This window comes from Hyperolius riggenbachi, chromosome 2 (assembly GCF_040937935.1).
Source record: "Hyperolius riggenbachi isolate aHypRig1 chromosome 2, aHypRig1.pri, whole genome shotgun sequence".
NCBI classification, from domain to species: domain Eukaryota; kingdom Metazoa; phylum Chordata; class Amphibia; order Anura; family Hyperoliidae; genus Hyperolius; species Hyperolius riggenbachi.
In genome coordinates this window covers 202,009,397-202,029,853 of record NC_090647.1, presented here as the reverse complement: position 1 = coordinate 202,029,853, position 20,457 = coordinate 202,009,397, and the positions used below count along the sequence as shown (strand labels likewise).

The 20,457-nt window shown below is 45.3% G+C and overlaps 1 protein-coding gene across 1 annotated transcript in view; it reads left to right on the top strand.

Annotated features, from left to right (window-relative positions):
- Window positions 1-848: 848 nt before the first annotated feature.
- LOC137544201 (protein-lysine methyltransferase METTL21E-like) overlaps window positions 849-20,457 on the top strand; it is a 41,131-nt gene continuing 21,522 nt past the window's right edge. Inside the window, exons 1-3 of the mRNA XM_068265256.1 lie at window positions 849-1,000; window positions 5,586-5,651; window positions 7,988-8,148. Of these exons, the coding sequence (XP_068121357.1) occupies window positions 5,591-5,651; window positions 7,988-8,148 (222 nt within the window). The 5' untranslated portion in view covers window positions 849-1,000; window positions 5,586-5,590. The remainder of the gene's footprint in view (window positions 1,001-5,585; window positions 5,652-7,987; window positions 8,149-20,457) is intronic.

The following is a 20,457-nucleotide window of genomic DNA, read 5'->3' as shown; positions in this document are numbered from 1 at the left end:
ATACCTTTTCAGACAAGCTTATTTGGAGGCTCATTGCCTCTTCTGCTAACCGCTTGGTCTCCACCCCCACTACTATAAGCTCGCAAGGGCAGGGACCTCCCCCTAGTGTCTCTTGTTTCTGCTGCACTTTATCATATGTAACAAAAAGGAGCTGACATCATCCAATTCAATTATGCCTCTTTATTACAAGAATAACACCTAAAAGCAACATTTCAGAGCATAGGATGCTCCTTTTCAAGCTGTGACAGCCTTAAATAAATGACAAATAACAAGCTCATAAGAGAAGAAATTTACTTGCACAGGCAACGCATTTCGTGGGTCAACTGCCATCTTTCTCAGGCCAATACAAGTGCTGCAGGTGCAGATAGCCTAAAGCATGAGACAGTATATACAGTATATCTTTTTTACCCCTTTATAATTCAAGAGCCAGTGATTTTTCACAAGGAGAGCAGCCCTATCAATGTGTCATACAATGAGAATATTTGCCTTATTCAGTTTTGGGTTTAGCTGGGCATTAACAAATTCAGATGTTTTAACAGTTCTTTCAGTTTTTTTATGTATTTGAATTTCTTTGCTGTACTATATAACTTTTTAGGAGAGACTGAGTGAAATTTAATGTTATGAATTTACAATCATAACCTGTGTGGACCATGGAAAAGCAAAGGTATAATACAGAAGAGTACAGAGTCTTGTGTAGTGCCAGTCTTTTCTTCCCCCCACACCCGGAGCTCTGGTCAGAATGAGCTGTCTTCAGCAGAACTTCATCCTCAGCCTTTTCAGGAATGTTCAGATAGGATGTTCCAGTTTGTGTCCAGGGTGCAGCTGTCGCCATTCATTAGCCTTGTCCTTGTAGGGGAAACATCAGTGTGACACTAGCACTGTCTGACTTACAGTGAACGGTCTCTGGAGAAAACTTGTAAGGCCAACATCCAAAAAGTCTTTCATCAAGGAATGTATGGATTGCCCTGACATCCCCTTGGCTTTGTGTGCCAAGTGCAAGGTAAAGTGTCCTATTATATGGCTATATGACCCAGCATGAAAACACTAATATGCATAACTCTGTATGGAAGTCGTCAAGTGGGTACGTCATGTCACAGAGAATAAATAGCTGATGCAAATGTCAAATAAAACTAATATCTTAAAGCAAAAGTGCACTTAATGCTGTGATATTAATACAGTACAGAATGGATCCTTACAACTTGTTGAATAAAGGCGTAAATTGCTATTAAGCATTTGCATTATGTTTAATTTTGTTCATATACAGAATGTAAAAACATTTCTATCATATGTGTATGATGTTTATAAAGCATAACTCCATGAAGCTATATAGAATTGGAAAGTGAATAAAACTACAACCGTATTTTATACATTTTACATTTTTGTGTGCTTTTAAAGTTATGAATTGCAAACGTTTCTCCTTTGTGTCCAGACTGTCTGTAACTAAGATGTCAGTCAGCTTTCCTACCCATTTGCACACTATTTTGCCAGTTGGGCCAGTTGCAACTGCAGTTCAGTAAGTGCTTTTGTAAATAACAAAATAACTGAGAATCCCCCATGAAGAGTACAAAACTTGACAGATCTGAAAGCAACGTAGGAAAATAGTAGTTTACAGTTCATTTTACGCAGGGTGAAATGCACATTTATATGTATGCATTTTAAAATTTACAGAGTAATTTAGTGGTCCTTTAAATGTTTTATCAGCTCCAGGACAATTATTAGTGGCTCTTCCTGCAAGAAATTGCAGGTTCCTTTTTACATAAGTGGAAAAGGCGGAATGCTTGGTTATAGCTTTTTAAAATATAATTGTAGGAATTGTCAAAATTCTCACTTTTCTCCCACCTTATGCAACTCATAATTGTAACTAAGCATGCGTGCATGAAAAAAGGGACCGGCTGGATAATGAAATGGCGCTAGTGGATAACGAAATCTGATAATGATAAACATCGTTGTCAAACTTTGTTAACGATAAATACTGTTGTTAAAACAGACTGGAAATAATAGCAAAAAGATATTAACGTTAAAAATCGGTACTTCAGCAATACAGCTTAACCCAATCCTACTCTCACACAGAACTCCCCCTTGGTGGTGCCTAACCCTAACCACCCCCAGTGGTGCCTAACCCTAACCACCCCTGGTGATGCCTAACCCTAATCACCCCCGGTGATGCCTAACCCTAACCACCCCCGGTGGTGCCTAACCCTAACCCCCCCCCCCAGTGGTGCCTAACCCTACCTCCCCAGTGGTTCCTAACATTAACCACCCCCCTGGTGGTGCCTAAAACTAACCGTCGCCCTGGTGGTGCCTAACCCTAACCACTCCCCCTGTTGGTGCCTAACCCTAACCACTCCCTCTGCAGAAACACCTTTTTCCACATAGAAATGATAATATCTTTGATAACAAACAAACAAAATAATATGAAAAAAAATATACCATTGCAAGCTTCTAAAACGATAACATACTTCACAAACTGTTATGTTCTAATGTTGTTAACGATATGTAACGCAGCGCCCTTTTTTCTGCTTTTTTTGCCGTATTAACGATAATTGCATTAAAGTCTATGGCGGCGCCCTTTTCGTTCACCCTCAGGCGGTGCCCTTTTTTCCTGCTACTCTAATGGGTGGGTTTCTTTTTTCTGCTCTGATCATCAAGGGAGCCTCAGCACTCTGCAGGGAAGCAAGACGTCACCCTACTTTCATGTGTCTCTTGTAATTGATGAGAGGGTAATTGCCAGTTTCTCTCCCTTCTCTCTCTTATAAAGCACAAGAGACAGAGAGGTGTGGCTTCATAACTGAAACAAACCTTACCCAGGTGGTCAAGAACTCTTACAATGCTCATACACTTATTGATTTTCCTTTTCACTTCTTGGCAGATTGGAACACTCTGATCAAATCTGCTAGGAATCAATTACACAAAAATGTCAGATTAATCAACCTTTAGGGCCTGTACACACTGCTGCACTTGCACTCCTTTTTTAAAATCGCAAAGCCTTTATGAAAATAGAAAAATCGCATCGCACCAATGTGTACAGGTCTTCACGATTTTCATGATTTTTCAAAAGACCTTGCGATTAAAAAACGCATGCGATTTTAAAAGCGCAGCAGTGTGTACAGGCCCTTAGTCAATTTTGACCAAAAATCGATCAAACATATCGATTGGGCAGGATGGAAAACTTGGTTGATCAGGGGTGGAGCAGGAGAAGTAGATTGATGGCCCATAGTGTTGCATGGCATTAAACAGTGCAGCCCTGCTGTTTGATCGATTTTCAATATCCCTGGATTTTAGTACACTCGGTACACTTCAACGCAATCTGGCAACTTTGGCTGGCAACGTTTATCTCATCTATTAATAAAGTAGAAGTTTGAATTTCTAATCATCTATTAATAAAGTAGAAGTTTGAATTATTAATTATTGGAAACTAATCATATTTTTTTCCTATTAGTTATTTATGGGTTGTTTAATGCTTTGGTTAATTTTTATTTCATTAAAAACCGCATTAACCTCACGAGGCAATACTGAACTAATCTGCATTTAGTGATGTTTAGAAGCAGTGTACAAACAAGGCAAAACAATATTTAGCAATGACTTACTGATTTAACATTTTAGTTACATTTATCTAATGGTTGATAGAAGCAGTAGAGTGTTGTATGGGTTAGCCACCAGTAAAAGCAAGACGTTTTGAATCAGGATGATACCATTTATTGGCTAGCTTAAAGGTAAACAAAAAGTAAGCTTTCGGTTAATAAGCCATCTTCAGATTTGGTTGCTGAAGAAGAAGACAGACAAAGGCTTATTAGCTGAAAGCTTACTTTTTGTTTACCTCTAAGTTAGGCAATAAATGGTATCATCCTGATTCAAAATGTCATGCTTCTAATGGTTAATGAGTTGTAGATATAACATTAATCAACATGCAACAGCTGACAATGTATGAATGACTGGTCTAAAAGAAAACTGCTGTTAAGTTGCAAAATATTCTGTCAATGATGTCAGAGGTTGTTAGCCTTTTGCCAGGCTGACTGCTTGTGTTGATGATGATCACCAAATGTCAAAGCATTATCCAAGTACCAATAGATTCTACTCTCCTAAAACTACTCATGTCATGTGTCCCAGATATTGTATAATGCTGTTCTGATATAGTGTGCAATAGGTAGGTAGTTTGGGTTGTATTCAGAAAAATGCAGTATACTTACTTACACAGAAAGCACACATACAGTAATGCTTAATGGGGGTTACATAAATAGCGTAACACATTATAAAACACAACATATATTTTACAGATACAATGGCTATCATTCATAAAGGAGCTGTTGGTAAGGAGAATCAATGCGGGAAAACACCGCTGCCGGTATTTTAGACTTCTGGGTGAGAATTCATAAAAATGTATCCAGTTGCGATAGCAGTGCGGAGATTCCCAAACTAGGCTGGCGGTAGGCTTGCGGAAGCACAGGAAGCAGCCGAGTTGATACATTTGTCCGTGTTCCGCTCTACTGCAGCTGCCTATGAGGTCTGTGTCTCCGTTCACTTTACATTGGTATCAGATCATCAGAGGGAGCGGTACTTCCCGACCTCATACTGCTTGCGGTATTCTTTATGAATTTACATTTTGTTACATTTGTTCCGATAATCACTGCACAAGGCGGTGCTTTATCACTCTGCTCGGTAGTGTCATTTTTTCATGCGGAAAGAGCCTTTATGAATGCAATACTTTTCGAGTGTTCGGTAAAGTCAGCTGTTTTAAGCATTTCCGCATGCGGAAATGCTTTATGAATGATAACCAATGTGCATTTCTTGCTGACTAATGCGGAGCCAGTAATGCACGTATAAGTTGTGCGTATAGTGCAAGTTACTGTCAGGCTTGTCTGGCTGTTGCTATAGGTCAGACTGTATGCTCATATGACTGACCTATAACCCAGCCCTAACACCTGCGTACACTCCTACCTAACAATAAACTACACAACCCTGCAGGTAGATGTGGCATACAACCTGGCATATAGCATTCACCAAACACAGAAAGGTAATGCAGACACAGTATATTTGAATAGTCACCTGAGGCCTATGGGCTGAGGCAATCCAGACGAAATTATAATCACAATACCGATGCGTGGTCAGACAGGCCGAGATCAGGGCAGGCAGCGTTTATGCAAGGTCCTTTGCCAGTTATTGGCAAGGAGCAGGCATAAGTTACCAGCACTCCCTATGTTACACTGCCACAGCATAGCGTGTGCTCAGCGCCTGCTCCTCTGACTGTGCTTATTATGCACGCTATGCTGCCACTAGCACGCCTAGCGTGCTCGGAGTAAAAAGTAAGTTGCGCTGCTCTACAAGCGCTCATAACAGTAATTTTCTCGCGCTGTTTGGCAGCACTATTGTTAGTGAATAAACCCCGTGGTGTGTGTCTGTAAAGTGGAATGAGTCCAGGTCACACTGGTCAGAGTTTTGAGGCTTCATTCTGTGCATTTTTCTGCTGAATGGATAGGTACCGTGAAATAATTTAGGTTGGATTAAGAAGTTTTACAGACACTACTATTAAATGTATTTTATTGAGCTACTTTAAGAATAAACATAATAATCGTTTTGCTTTCCTACAGCAATCATGATTAAAAAAGTTAACCAAACAGTTGATCGTGTCTTCATCACAATGACTGAGGGAGAAGGTAAGATCAAAATTCATTTACATTTTTTTTATCAAAACTATGCAGAATGTGATTGGTATTGAAAAGAATGTGCCTAATGAGAGTTAATAGGAAATATTAGTTTTAAGGGAGCCATACATCTAGAAAATTTGGCGGCCGATCAACCAAGAGACAGATCTCTCTCTGATCGAATCTGATTGGAGAGAGATCTGTTGGCCCCCATAAATCACAGGCCGATTCTCAATCGATTTTAGCATGAAATATTGTGGGAATCAACCTTGTGATGCTGTCACACTACCTCACCACCCCGGACGCTGTCCCACTAATGTTATATGTCTCCCCCGTTGCAGGTATGTTTTACTTGCCGTCATCTGCGCTGAGTGTTCTCGTACTTCCACATTTGCATCCCCCGTGTGGTTACCGGCATTATAGCATGTGGGGGCGTGTGTGTGATGTCACACATGCGCCACACATACTATATACCGGTAGTCACATGGGGATGCAAATGCAGAAGTACGAGAACACTCATATATTTACTATATACAATTCACTGAAATAAAATTGTGGACACTACAATTATTATGTTATTATTATTATTTAGTATTTATATAGCGCCGACATCTTCCACAGCGCTGTACAGAGTATATTGTCTTGCCACTTAACTGTCACTCTGAAGAGCTCAAAATCTAATCCCTACCATAGTCCTATGTCTATGTATGCTTAGGGGGAAGCCAATTAACTTAGCTGTATGTTTTTGGGATGTGGGAGGAAACCGGAGTACCCAGTGGAAACCCACGCAGACACGGGGAGAACATACAAACTCCTTGCAGATGTTGACCTGGCTGGGATTCGAACCAGGGACCCAGCATTGCAGGGCAAGAGCGCTATCCACTACGCCACCATGCTGCCCGTGCAGTACCATACATATGTTATGTAAGTAGAACAAATATTTTTCTACTTATATATGTATGTGTGTGTCTTTTTTTTCCTTGTATATAAGGAAAGGGGGAGGGGGGATGTAACCTCACTCAACCGAAGGGGGTGTGCTATGAGTGTATTAGACACATTTGAAAAGTAGGGGCGAAGAGGTCACCCATATATAAAGCACCATTCCATTGGTTTAAAAAAGTATTAAAATATTTATTCATTTGTTATTGTATTGGAAAGAACACATAGACCATAACATTTAAAATCACTACAAACATATGCTCTCCGGTGTCAGCATGAAATAAGTCAATATAAATGCATCAATAATCTTAATTATCTCGTACCACTACCTATTTGTGACACACTGGTGTGTTCAGATAAGAACACACTGTGTTGTCAGAACCCAAGTTCTAGAGACAATTCAGTGCTATCCAATAAATGCAAAAATGTGCTATTTACAAAAAAAACCTGTGCAATATCATTACGTAAACCATAAATCACATGACACAAATTACTAGTCAAATGGATCAATGGATCAAGGAGTAAATTGCATAAGATGCTGGGGACAGTGTGAGGCAGTGAGAAGTGTAAACATCACCCAAGTAGGACAAGAGGGCACCAGGTGCTGGAGCTGGAGAGGGGTAGGTAGCAGTTAGGATGCCAGAATGGACTGTTCCACAGGTTCCACAACCACAACCCCACTTTATCAAGAAGAAATCCTGAAAATTCATGTGGTTTGTGGTCTACATAATGATATTGCACAGTTTTTTGTAAACATATAGCACTTTATTAGATAGCATTGAATGCATTTATATTGACTTTTTTCATGCTGGCACAGGAGAGCATATGTTTTTAGTGATTTTAAATGTTATGGTCTATGTGTTCTTTCCAATACGATTAAGAACCAATTCATATTTTGATACTTTAAAAAAAAAATGAATTATCAAAATATTCTCCCCTACTTTTCATTTTTTTCCTTGGATAGTATGGCATTCCCTGCTGCTTAAAGGGGAACTGAAGAGAGAGGTATATGGAGGCTGTCATGTTTATTTCCTTTTAATCAATACCAGTTGCCTGGCAGCCCTGCTGGTCTATTTCTCTGCAGTAGTATCTGATTAAAACCAGAAACAAGCATGCAGCTAGTCTTGTCAGATCAGACTTATAAGTCTGAACCACTGAAACACCTGATCTGCTGCATGCTTGTTCAGGGGCTATGGCTAATAGTATTAGAGGCAGAGGATCAGCAGGGCTGCCAGGCAACTGGTATTGTCTAAAAGGAAATAAACATGACAGCCTCCATATACCTCGCTCTTCAGTTCCCCTTTAACCGCGTACTGTATGTCTAAACAAATTACAAGAACTTTAGTCTGTATGAAAAAGAATATGTAGCAGATCTATAAATCTTTCACACCTTCTTAAATGATTTGCAGATAATGACATCAAAGATGAGCATTTAGTGCCCAAAATCCTGGAGCGTCGTTTTGTACCACCTTACCTCACTTGTGTAGCTTGGGAAGGTTTCAAATATGTGGACCATGAGATAAAAATAGTGGAATCCACAGACCTGTTTGGTGCTACAGTGTGGCCATCAGTAAGTATGAAACTTTTAAAAGATCATGGCCTCTATAAGAGTTTTTCTGGCTTTATTTGTAACAAAAAATTGAAAATCAGTACTGCATTAGGGACACTGTCATTCCTCACATTGCAGCAGAGATAATTTACTCTTCTCTTGGGAAAAAGATGCAGATTCTGGAAATACATCAGGGAAGATTTAACATGGTATTATTGTACCAAGAGATATAAAAAAGCAGTGGTTTATTCAGCCAACAAATAAAAAAAAGTGGTTGATTTAGCCAACAGATAATTTTATAGCCATCGCATTTGAGTGCAATGATGCTTAAAGGATACATCTGGCAAACAGTAAAAAAATGTTTCACTCACCTGGAGTTTCTTCCAGCCTCTAGACGTGTGTTAGGTCCAATGGCGCAGTTCCGCTCTGCGCCAGGGTTTCGCTCTCCCCTCCATGAGATTGCGACCCGTGGCCAGGTTGGGATTTTCTGGCCATGGGCAGGTCATGATCGCGCGCCCTGCGCTTGTGCAGAGGATTGAATTGCGCAAGTGCAAGGCAATCCCAGCAACAGGAGAGCGATTATGAGAGGTCGCAGGCCGCGATCTTACAGAGGGTAGAGCAGAGGCCTGGTGCACAGCAGAACTGTGCCATGGGACCTAACAGATTTCTAGGGACTGGAAGAAGCCTGAGTGAAACTATTTTTTTTTCCAGTTTGTTGATGTATCCTTTAAACTGCAATTTTGGTGTTGGACTGTGTGCCTGTATCCATTAATACCATTCTTGTTTATGGTTAGTTAGAAGAGTGGAGTAATATTCAAGACTACTAAGTCCTATGTGGATTAATGTTCTCCCCAAAAGTGCACTGAGTTCATGTTTTTGAGAAAAAAAAAATGTAATAAGCAAACTGCATATAGGCCTTAAAGGATACGATCAAGGTAACTAAAAAAGAAAACTCCACTTACCTGGGGCTTCCTCCAGCCCCTGGCAGGTGTCCTGTGCCCTCGCTGCAGTTCCGGTGGCACATGGTCTCCTCCGGTGCAGATGCCGACCTCGCCAGGTCGGCTTCTTTCGCACGCCTGCGCAGTACAGTCCAGATGACATCAGCGCAACAACGTGATCCGCACGCTGGAGCGCAGAAGAAGCCGACCTGGAAGCCACCCTGGCGAGGTCGACATCTGCACCGGAAAAGACCGGGAGCCACCGGAGCTGCAGCGAGGGCACAGGACGGCTGCCAGGGGCTGGAGGAAGCCCCAGGTAAGTGCATTTTTTTTTTTAGTTACCTTGGACGTATCCTTTAAAATTAAGTAAAGGGTATTGTTAATATTGTTAATGGTCACCTTAACTCACTGCACTTCCTAGCACCCTCTCTAACATTGTGTAATGATAGGGCACTCACTATAATAAGAGTATTGAATGTTTCGTACTTCTTGGACAGCACACCTATCTTGCTTCAACGGCTGTGCCAGGTCTAGCCTGTGTGGCTGATACAGACTTGATGCAAGCAAAAAAGTAAAGAGGAACAGCACTTGCCAATTCTTAAAAAGCAGAATATTTATTCACAAAAAAGAGTGAATAAAAATAGCCATGACATCCGGACTCCCAGAATGTAACTATAGCTCTTGGTAGTAAGTATAGCTCTTAGCTGCATACAATGGCATGAGGACTTCCTCCAGAATAGGTTACGCCTCCATTGCAGCCCAATTCTAGTCACAACGAACTGTCGCCGTTTTAAACGGATAAACCGCTCTTTGTCGATTGAAAGCATGTTACTATTGCCTGCCTAAACCCTATTTATACCCCTCCCCCCTAAGCTATAGCCAATCGCAACAGAGGTGGACCTGATGGGGAACTGGAAGCAAACTCCAAAACATCCAATCACATACCTGGATAGACAAATTTGAAAAGCCGTTAATTGGGAGTGTGTAAAACGTCATGTCTACCAATCACACTCCAAAACGTCATATTCATGCATAAAAACGGTCGCATTAGACGCGTAAAAAAAAAACCCAAAACGTCCCATAATTATCACGCAAGACGCATTAGCGTCATGCGCACAAATTTACGCATCACTTACACATATGTACGCATGGATAAATTCAATGCCATCTAGTGGCCACATAAGAGAATGCACCTCAAAAATACAATTCTGCTTTGCCATTAGCTCTCATCAAATACCAATAGACACATGGGTCCTAAAAATCCTGGACATCCATACATACCGCCGCATTTAGGTTTCATTTGAGGGACAGCAAAGTAGAATAGAATATCCAGGTATTGTTCACCAGATGTGGAGTACTCCCATCCTATCATCCTAAAAAAGAATTTTTAATGAAAACACTTTATAAAAAGAGGGATAAAGGGGTTAATTAAAAACAAAATGACAAAAATAGTGAAAAAATATGGAATGGGCTGCAATGTGGCGATCAACCTTTACATTAATCAATAAAGTCAGATTACAGGTAACAGGTCATATTCCCATTTTAGACCCCGGGGATGTAAAGTCCCCAATTGTCTGATCCACCATGCTTCGGCCTTAGGGCTGGTTCAGACGGACGTCTGCGTAGCGTCGCGTCTGGGGGCGTTGCGGCGGCTGAGCGGTCAGGCTTTCAGTAGCCTTCGGTCGCGTCGTGATGCTGTTGCGGTTTTTTTTTCCCGTAGGGGAACATTAGCCGTCGCGGTTGGCCGCTCCCTGGAAGCTACATGTTGCTTCCAGGGGCAGCCCGAACGCTCGCGAAAATCGGGACCCGAACGCCGCGTTCGGGTAAAAGCGCGCAAAAGCTTGGTGTAAACGCTCTCATTCACTTGAATGGGAGCGTTTACCGCGACGGTCCGAACGCTTGCGGTAAACGCTCCGCAAGCGTCCGTCTGAACCAGCCCTTAAGGAGTAATTTTAAACGATCTCCACCTCTCCTTGGTCTATGAACAGGGGCGTCGCTAGCCCTATTTTGGGGGGGCCCGTGCCCCCAATCTGTCCTGGGGTGCCACTGATCTCCCGGCCACCGCTGCCCCGCTCTGTCCTGCGCCGCTCCGCTGTCCCCGCTGCCATTCAGACCTCGATCAGCGCCGGGCGACCAGATAGAGCGGGCGCCGGGCGACCAGATAGAGCGGGCGCTAGGACCTAGTGGACATCACTTCCGCATATTTGTGCCCAGCGCCCGCTCTATCTGGTCGGGTCGCCCGCTGATCCTGAGGTCTGACGCGGCAAGGTAGGTGGGGTGGGGAGCGCGCCTGTCACTCACTACCTAACGGGGGTCCCTGTCACTCACTCACTACCTAACGGGGGTCCCTGCTGTCACTCACTGCCTAACGGGGGTCCCTGCTGTCACTCACTATCTAACTGGGGTCCCTGCTGTTACTCACTACCCAACTGGGGGTCCCTGCTGTCACTCACTACCCAACTGGGGGACCCTGTCACTCACTACCTAACTGGGGGGTGCCTGTCACTACCTAACTGGGGGGTGCCTGTCACTAACTAAACTGGGGGCTCCTGTAACTGCCTACACTGGGGGGCCCCTGTCACTAACTGAACTGGGGGGCTCCTGTCACTACCTAAACTGGGGTACTCCTGGCGCTACCTTAACTAGGGGGCACCTGTCGCTACCTAAACTATCCAGGCCAGCCAGCCCAGCATCACCACCAGCCAACCAGCCCAGAGTCACTATCAAAAAGGCCACAGCATCACCACCAGTCAGGCCAGCATTTACTTCAACCAGCCAAGCACAGCCCAGCATCACTGCCAGCCAACCCAGCCACAACATCGGCCACAGCATCACCGCCAGCCAGGCCACAGCATCACTGCCAGGCCTTTCAGCTCACACATCATCCCCAATCCAGCCAAAAACAGTATTGCCAGGTACAGCAGCCAGTAGAGGAGAATTCAGAAGCCAGGTGAGAGGTGTCTACCATATTAAGGGGGCATTCTGCCTATTTATGTGAAATGCTGTCTATTTATGTGCCTCATGACTGCTGAATTTGTTTTGTTGGGGGCCTCATGATTGCTGAATTTGTCTTGTTGAGGGCCTCAAGATTGCTGAATTTGTCTTGTTGGGTGCCTCATGATTTGTTGGGGGCCTCATGATTGCTGAATTTGTCTTGTTGGGGGCCTCACGATTGCTGACTTTGCCATGTTGGGGGCCTCATGATTGCTGAATTTGTCTTGTTGGGGGCCTCATGATTTCTGAATTTGTCTTGATAGGGGCCTCATGATTGCTGAATTTGTCTTGTTGGGGGTCACATGATTGCTAACTGCGAGACTATGGGAAAAGCTGAATCATCATCAGGGGTGTTTCTAGCAACTTTGTCACTCCAGGCAAGAAAACCTGTGGCGCCCCCCCCCCCCCCCCCCGAAATCTCAGGGCCAGCCAGGGGAGAGGGGGGCATATAATATTAGGGGGGGCACGCCAGTCGCCACTCACTATGAGGGTCTGTCTCCCCTCTGCAGACTGTGTGCGCACACTCTGTGCACTGTGCAGCATGTATGTCTCCTTCCCTCTGACTCTGAGACTGCCCAAACCCACACGCAGCAGGCATGATGCTATATGCCAATGCCTATATTATTTAATCCATTAACCCAGAGAGGAGCCACTGACCGCCTGTAAAGGGATATATGGGTGAGCGTGGGGGGGGGGGGGGTAATCAGGGCCAGCCAGGGGGGCATAAAAAAATGATCAATAGCTGCGAGCAGCAGAGGCAGAGCAGAGGGCACTCACTGTGACTCTGTGAGCCGGTGTCGCCTCTGCATGTAGCAGCCAGCCGCCCTGGTGCGTCACTTCTTCTAGACTTCTACCCACGTGTGACAGCCAGGCGGGGGGCGGAGTTAGGGGCGGCGCCGAGTGTGTAAATAAATCAGCGTGCTGCGATCGCACGCTCAGCAATCAGCACAGTCTGAGAAGGAGAGGGGGCGGCGGGGAGAGGGGGCGGAGTCGGACCAGTAGGCGGCATCCAGCACGCACTGTCTGCACAGCACATATAAACTAACGTGCGTGCAGGCTTGCAACTGCTCGGACTCGGAGGCTCTGAATGGAGAAGACTCGAGGAAGGGGGCGGACCAGTAGGCGGCGCCCGGGCACAGGCTGAGCTGCCTGTCACAGCCGGCGCCGACCTGGCTGGCTGAATGCAGAAGGAAAAAAAAATAAATAAATAAACACTGACCCACAGAGGAGCGCCCACTGCCACCAACTGCGCTATAGGCAAAAATTTATAGTTGCCTAATGGCACAGACGCCCCTGATCATCATCATATGAGACAATAGCATTAAACCTACTTTTTTAGCATTTTAAAACAGAAAATAAAACTGGGAGGTTCTAAAAAAAGAATATAATTTTTCAGGAGTAGGATGGATGAAATTGTTTATCTTTTCAGTTTTTCAACTTGGATTTTCCATAATGTTCATGTATGTGTTAAAACGTTTGTATAGTATTTAGTTTAAATTGCTGTTGCCACTTTGCGATAGATAAGTGACTTATGGCTTGCAGTTTGGGCCTCCAAAAAGTTTGTCACCACTGTCCTAATCTAATGTACGATTGGCCCCACCCATGGCCACGCCCACTCACTGCATGACCACGCCCATTTTTGCCGCTCCGCGCACATAGCCCCCACCTAGTGCCCCCAGGTGCCACCGATCTCCAAGGACCCTAGGAACGCCCCTGTCTATGAATCTGCTATAATACTTGGAAGCGTAATGATGCCTCCCCATGTGACCTTTCAGTAAAATGGGCAGAAACTGCCTGTTCCATTCGTTTTTTTCTAATCGCGGATTTGTGGGCAGAGATCCTATCTTTCACCCTCTGAGTGGTTTGGCCCACATATAATAGCCCACATGGGCACTTTATGCAATATACTACAAATTTAGAGTTGCGGTCAAAAAAAACCTTTCAGTGGGAAATTTCTTCCACTCAGAGGGTGTCGGACAGAGTCACCACCCAAAACATTTCCGCACTGGACACAATCCCTACAGGGGAAAGTTCCCCTCCTTCTCGTGCCTACATTGTCAACTCAAGGACCCAAATCTGACCTTACTAACTTGTCCCTAAGTGAGGGTGCCCATCTGAAGGAGAACAAAGGAGGGTCCCTAAATTCAGGAACCCTCGGAAGTCCCTCCCTCAGAATGGACCATCTTTGCTGTATAATACCCTTAACCTGATTTGAAATTGTGCTAAACCTTGAGATAAACGGAATCCTACCACTATTTTCTCTTCTCTTCTTCCCACCCCTCTGGCGCCCATCCCTTACTTTTAAGACCCCTTCCGGGTAACCTCTCACCCTAAATCTGTCTCTTAATTCCTCTACCCGTAAATCACATGTGGTTGGGTCAGAAACTATTCTCTCAACTCTAAGTATTTGAGATCTAGGAATTGCACTTTTTAGAGATAATGGATGAAAGGAGTCAAAGTGTAGAGTGGAATTTCTATCCGTTAATTTTCTAAAAAGGTCGGTGACAAACCTTCCTTCTCCACACTTGACACTGACATCCAAAAAATCAATACAGGTACTGCTGACGTGTGACGTCAACTTAATAAAAAGATACCTTCCGTGCAGGTCCAGGATAAAGGCAACAAGGCTCGAACGTGGCCCCACCCACAAAAGAAAAACATCATCAATATATCTTACCCACATCCTCGCATGTGCATGAAACAATGGATGCGTATAAATGAACGCCTCTTCATATGCTTCCATAAAGAGGTTCGCATAGCATGGGGTCATGTTCGAGCCGATCGCCATCCCCCAGACCTGCTCGTAAAAGACATCACCAAAAAGAAAATAATTCATCGTCAGCACTACCTGTAAGAGAGACATAAGGAAATCACATTGCTGTTTATCAAAATCAGAACGGGTGTCAAAGACATGTTGTATTACCTCCATTCCCTCCTGGTGGGGAATGGAGGTGTACAAACTCTCCACATCCATGGTGACCATAAGGAAATCTCCTTCAGGGTAAGGTTGAGACTTCAATAATTCCAGAATCATGCCCATATCTCTCACATACGAGGCCTGAATCTGTAAATACGGTTGAAGAACAGCATCAAGAAAGATGGCCAGAGGGGATAACACAGAATCCACCCCGGAGACGATAGGTCTCCCCAGGGTATTCTGTAAATTTTTATGAATTTTAGGTAAGGTGTAAAACACCGGTGTGATAGGATGTTTTTTTATCAAGAACTTTGCCAGGCCCTTATCGATAATTTCCTTTAGAGTTGCTTCCTGTACTAATCTCCCTATTATTCTTTCAATCCTTGGGAGTGGATCACCAAGAGGCACTGCACACTCTCCAAGTAGAAGGACTAGTCCATCACAACTAGAGCTCCCCCCTTGTCCGCCGATTTGATAATTATCTCATCGGCGGACTGCAGGGATTGTAGAGCCAGTTTCTCTGTCTGTGAGAGATTGTTCTTATAGCCATGACGTCTCCCAAGTTTTACTTCGGCCTCCAGTTTGTGGACATCCTCCTTCACACAATCTAGTGTAAGTGATGCGTAAATTTGTACGCATGACGCTAATGCGTCTTGCGTGATAATTATACGACTTTTTTTGACGCGTCTAATGCGACCGTTTTTACGCATGAATATGACGTTTTGGAGTGTGATTGGTAGACATGACGTTTTACACACTCCCAGTTAACGGCTTTTCAAATTTGTCTATCCAGGTATGTGATTGGATGTTTTGGAGTTTGCTTCCAGTTCCCCATCAGGTCCACCTCTGTAGCGATTGGCTATAGCTTAGGGGGGAGGGGTATAAATAGGGTTTAGGCAGGCAATAGTGACATGCTTTGACTTGACAAAGAGCGGTTTATGCATTCGAAACGGCGACAGTCCGTTGTGACTAGAATTGGGCTGCAATGGAACCGTAACCTATTCTGGAGGAAGTCCTCATGCCATTGTATGCAGCTAAGAGCTATACTCACTACCAAGAGCTATAGTTACATTCTGGGAGTCCGGATGTCATGGCTATTTTTATTCACTCTTTTTTGTGAATAAATATTCTGCTTTTTAAGAATTGGCAAGTGCTGGTCCTCTTTACTTTTTTTAAGAGTATTGAATGTTAACATACACAAAATGCGCATAGAATTTTATTTTTAGTAAATGGGTACTTAGGATCCTTTTTAGTCCCTTAGAAAATCCTGGTGGTTCTAGTTCACCATAACTTAAAGGAGTCATCAGGCAAAATCATAAAAAATGAGTGCTACTTACCGGGGGCTTCCTCCAGCTCCAAGCTCCCATGACGTCCCTCGCCGCAGCTCTGCAGCTAGCTGTTCACCGGAGCTCTGACCCAGTCCCCGGTGATGATGTCAGAGCGACCTCGGAGTCGCTCTGTACTGCGCATGCGCGAGCGGCGCTGTCAATCACCGCCACTTGGGCCGGAGCGGACTGCACACGTGCAGTAGTTCTGCGCCTGCGCAGCCCGCTTCGGCCCACATGGCGGTGATTGGCACAGAGCGACCTCGAGGTCACTCTGACGTCATCGCCGGGGACTGGGTCGGATCTCCGGCAAACGGCTGGCTGCAGAGCTGCGGCGAGGGACGTCCTGGGAGCTTGGAGCTGGAGGAAGCCCCCAGTAAGTAGCACTCATTTTGTAATATTTTGCCTGATGACTCCTTTAAAGCCGATCTGAGATGAAAAACTAACTATAACAAGTAACTTGTCTATATATCTTATCTAAAGTTTAGATTGTTTACACTGCAAATCTAGCTGCAAACAGCTTCAACAGTTTATGATTATTTATTCCTATGATACGAGGGCAGCCATGTTCTGTTTGTCACATTACACACAGGGAAGCTGATAGCATCTCCAGCCCTCAGCCTGTGAAAATCTCCCCTCTCCTCCTCCATTCTCCCCTCTGCCTCTGAAATCTCTGGCTAATAACCTCGTCCTCCTCCTGCCCAGACTGAGCTCCCATAAGCCCTTGCTACCTGGGACTGAGTAGCAAGGCACTCTGGAGAAGCTGTGGGTGAGGCTTGTTTAGTTTATAGGGAATGAGAGTATTAAAACAAAACAAAAAAAGTATTTGGCTTGAGGAATGCCCTATAAACTATATGAAAGGAACACAATTAGGCAATGAGTAAAAGTTTATCTCGGATCCACTTTAACTAAGTACTTTGTGAAACTCTTATCCTACCATACAGCCCTATTAATCCATGCCAATCAATATTGCTGAGCCAGTATTGGTCTAGACTGTTTTCCTGGCCTTGCTCAGCTGGTGTTTGCCACAATCTTGGTATTGCTGGGCCAAAACCCAGAATGTGACCCTCAGTTGAGTTCACTGATAACCACTGACATGTAGCAGGAACTGCAACACAGTTACAGCCATAACCAGGAAAAACAACAAGCTGAAGAATGACACGGACTGAATCAGGAACAGGCCAAAGAGACTAAAGGTCAGAACAGCAGTTAGGAATAAGGTCAAGTGTAGTGACAAGTAAGAGAAAATGGGGTCATAACCTTAACTACAACAGAGGTCAGTTTGGATGACATTGCTCAAGAACTTCTTTATATACACTAACAAACTGCACTGAAAAGACAAACAGTCTGCCTCAGTAATATCAGGGTACTGGCATGTGTAAAATAGCCTATTCAGAAGAATCATAATCAGAATTTATTTCCGCCAAGTACAACCGGTGGGTTGTACCCGGAATTGGTTTTGGCGCATACAGGGTCGTTGATGAAAAACAAGAAAATAGCACGGTTAAGCATGTACATACATAGACATGGGACAAGCACACATAGGACAACATTACAGCTTGTGCGTACAATTAAGTAGAGCGTCGTGTACAGGTAAGCATGGTACAAACGTATAAACAATAAAGCAAAAATAGAAAGCAAAATCAGAGAACATTACAGCATACACGTACAGATTAACGTAATACAAACAGAGCAAAACGTACACTGATAGCAGGAACAGAAAAGAGTGGGACTGGAGGAGCAGCCTGAGAGCTGATCTGAGCGCTGCCATTTTCGGCACTGGACGCTACACAGCGACACGCTCCAACAAGACAGGTGCTCCGAATGTCCACGAAAAAGTAGAGAGGAAACTGATGGAGGCGGACAGCAGAGTGTCCTGGTAGAGAGTGGATAGAGAAGGGGAGAGATAGAGAGAGAAGGGACAGCTAAGAGAAAAAGCGGAACCAGAGAGAGAGAGCCAAAAGCGAGAGGAGAGGCAGGGACCTTTTTGTGCTGCAGATTGAACACCCCTGGTATAGTCTGTTATTCAGTCCCAAGATGTCCATATGCTGGTGGTTGCAGGCAGAGGAGGCCCAGTGATGATGGTTGCTCCACGTGGATTGCGGCAGCTGTTCAGGTCGATCAGGCCCAGGCTGATCAGGGCAGCAGCTATGTGCCCCCTGGATTGTTGTGGTCTCCTGAGTGTGCCCGAGGTGGCTTCCAGGCAGTGGTGGTGTGCGACACAGAGGCAGGGCGAAGCAGTGTAGTGCCTGGGCCCATGGTCGCTCCACGTGGGTGGCGGTGGCCGCTTCAGCTGATCGGCCCTTTGGTGTCCTGGCAGTCGCGTGATGCGACTGCGTGCCGAGAGGGAGCAGCTCACCGACGGAGATGTGGCGCGGTGAACGGATGGCCTGGCTGCGGGGCTGCAGCAGCAGATGGGCTCACAGTGAGCGGATGGCGAATGGAGGGGGACGGCCCCCTGACGGCCACCGATATCTGGCGATCCCGGTGCACCCCTCATGCGGTGTCCTGGTCTCCTGGCAACTGGCGCAGTGGCCCGCCTCCTCAGCCTGCCCAGAATGCAGAAATCGGGCCGGTGGAGTCCACGCGCGTCCTTCTCGCTCACAGATCCCGGCGGACGGGGTCCATGTGGCATGTGCTAGAGTCCATGAGAGCGCACACTGGGGTCAGTTCCTCGGCGGCATTGCGGCCGAACAGCCGATGCTAGCCTGCGTGCACGTCTGTGACCCCTGCATCTCCCTCAGGCGGATGGAGGCTGTTGGTGAGAGCAGGTGGGAGAAATTTAAAAGAAAAAGAAGAAAAAAGACCAGAGCCCTGTGGCCGTGGCGTCCACACCCGGCGCCATCTTGATGTATATCATCTTGATGTATTCATTTAGCAGAATGCTGAGTTGAGTGGATGCCGAAGCTGTAGACATACTTGCTAAAACCAATACTGGTTCTTTACAATCATGCTTTTAAATTACAAACGAAATATTCTGCCTAATGTGGATCGGTCCTATACAATTTGTATAAATAATTCCAACCTAAAAAGAGGTCAAGAATTGATAAGTGGACTTTTCAGCAAGTCTTGCACTTACAAATATGTAAAATCTATTTCTTTTAAAGACCACAAAGATATAACTGTTTTTGAGGGCACTTCTTGGCAACCATTACGTAATCTTTTTACTGCTTAAAGGAATACTTAAGTCAAAATTAAAAAATGATTTTTACTCACCTGGGGCATCCCTCAGCCCCCTGAAGCTGTATGGTGCCCTCGCAGCCTGGCTCCGATCCCCCTGTCCCCGCCGGCGGCCACTTCCGGGTTCGGCGACAGCCGCCGACAGGCTGGGAACGCGAGTGATTCTCCGCGTTCCCAGCCGCTATATCACCCTCTATGCTGCTATAGCGTATACGCTATAGCAGCATAGTTCCCAGCCGCTATATCACCCTCTATGCTGCTATAGCGTATACGCTATAGCAGCATAGTTCCCAGCCGCTATATCACCCTCTATGCTGCTATAGCGTATACGCTATAGCAGCATAGAGGGTGATATAGCGGCTGGGAACGCAGAGAATCACTCGCGTTCCCAGCCTGTCGGCGGCTGTCGCCGAACCCGGCAGTAGCCGCCGGCAGGGACAGGGGGATCGGAGCCAGGCTGCGAGGGCACCATACAGCTTCAGGGGGCTGAGGGATGCCCCATGTGAGTAAAAATCATTTTTTTATTTTGACTTAAGTATTCCTTTAAGGGGACCCTGAACAGAGCATAAAAATAGAAAACTGAACTTGCCTGTGGCTTTCTCCAGTCCCCCGTATCCTGCGAGGAGCCTCTGCATCCTCTGGTTCCCTCCATACTCCTGCTGGCGGCTCCATCAGGTGCCCAACTTTGCGATCATGCGCCCATCACCATCAGCATTCTGCGCAAGTGCCGTTCTCAAAAGACTGAACCATGCTTGTGCAGAATGCTCACGGTGATGGGCATGTGATCGAGGCGAGCGCGCGGTTGGGCCGCATATGCGCAGTTGCACACAACTTCAGCAAAGTCGTACACCTAGCAGAGCTGCTAGCGGGAGCATGGAGGGTCCCCATAGGACACCAAGGGACTTCACAGGCTACAGGGGGCTGAAGGAAGCCCAGGTAAGTTCAGATTTCTATTTTTTTGCTCTGCTCTGGGTCC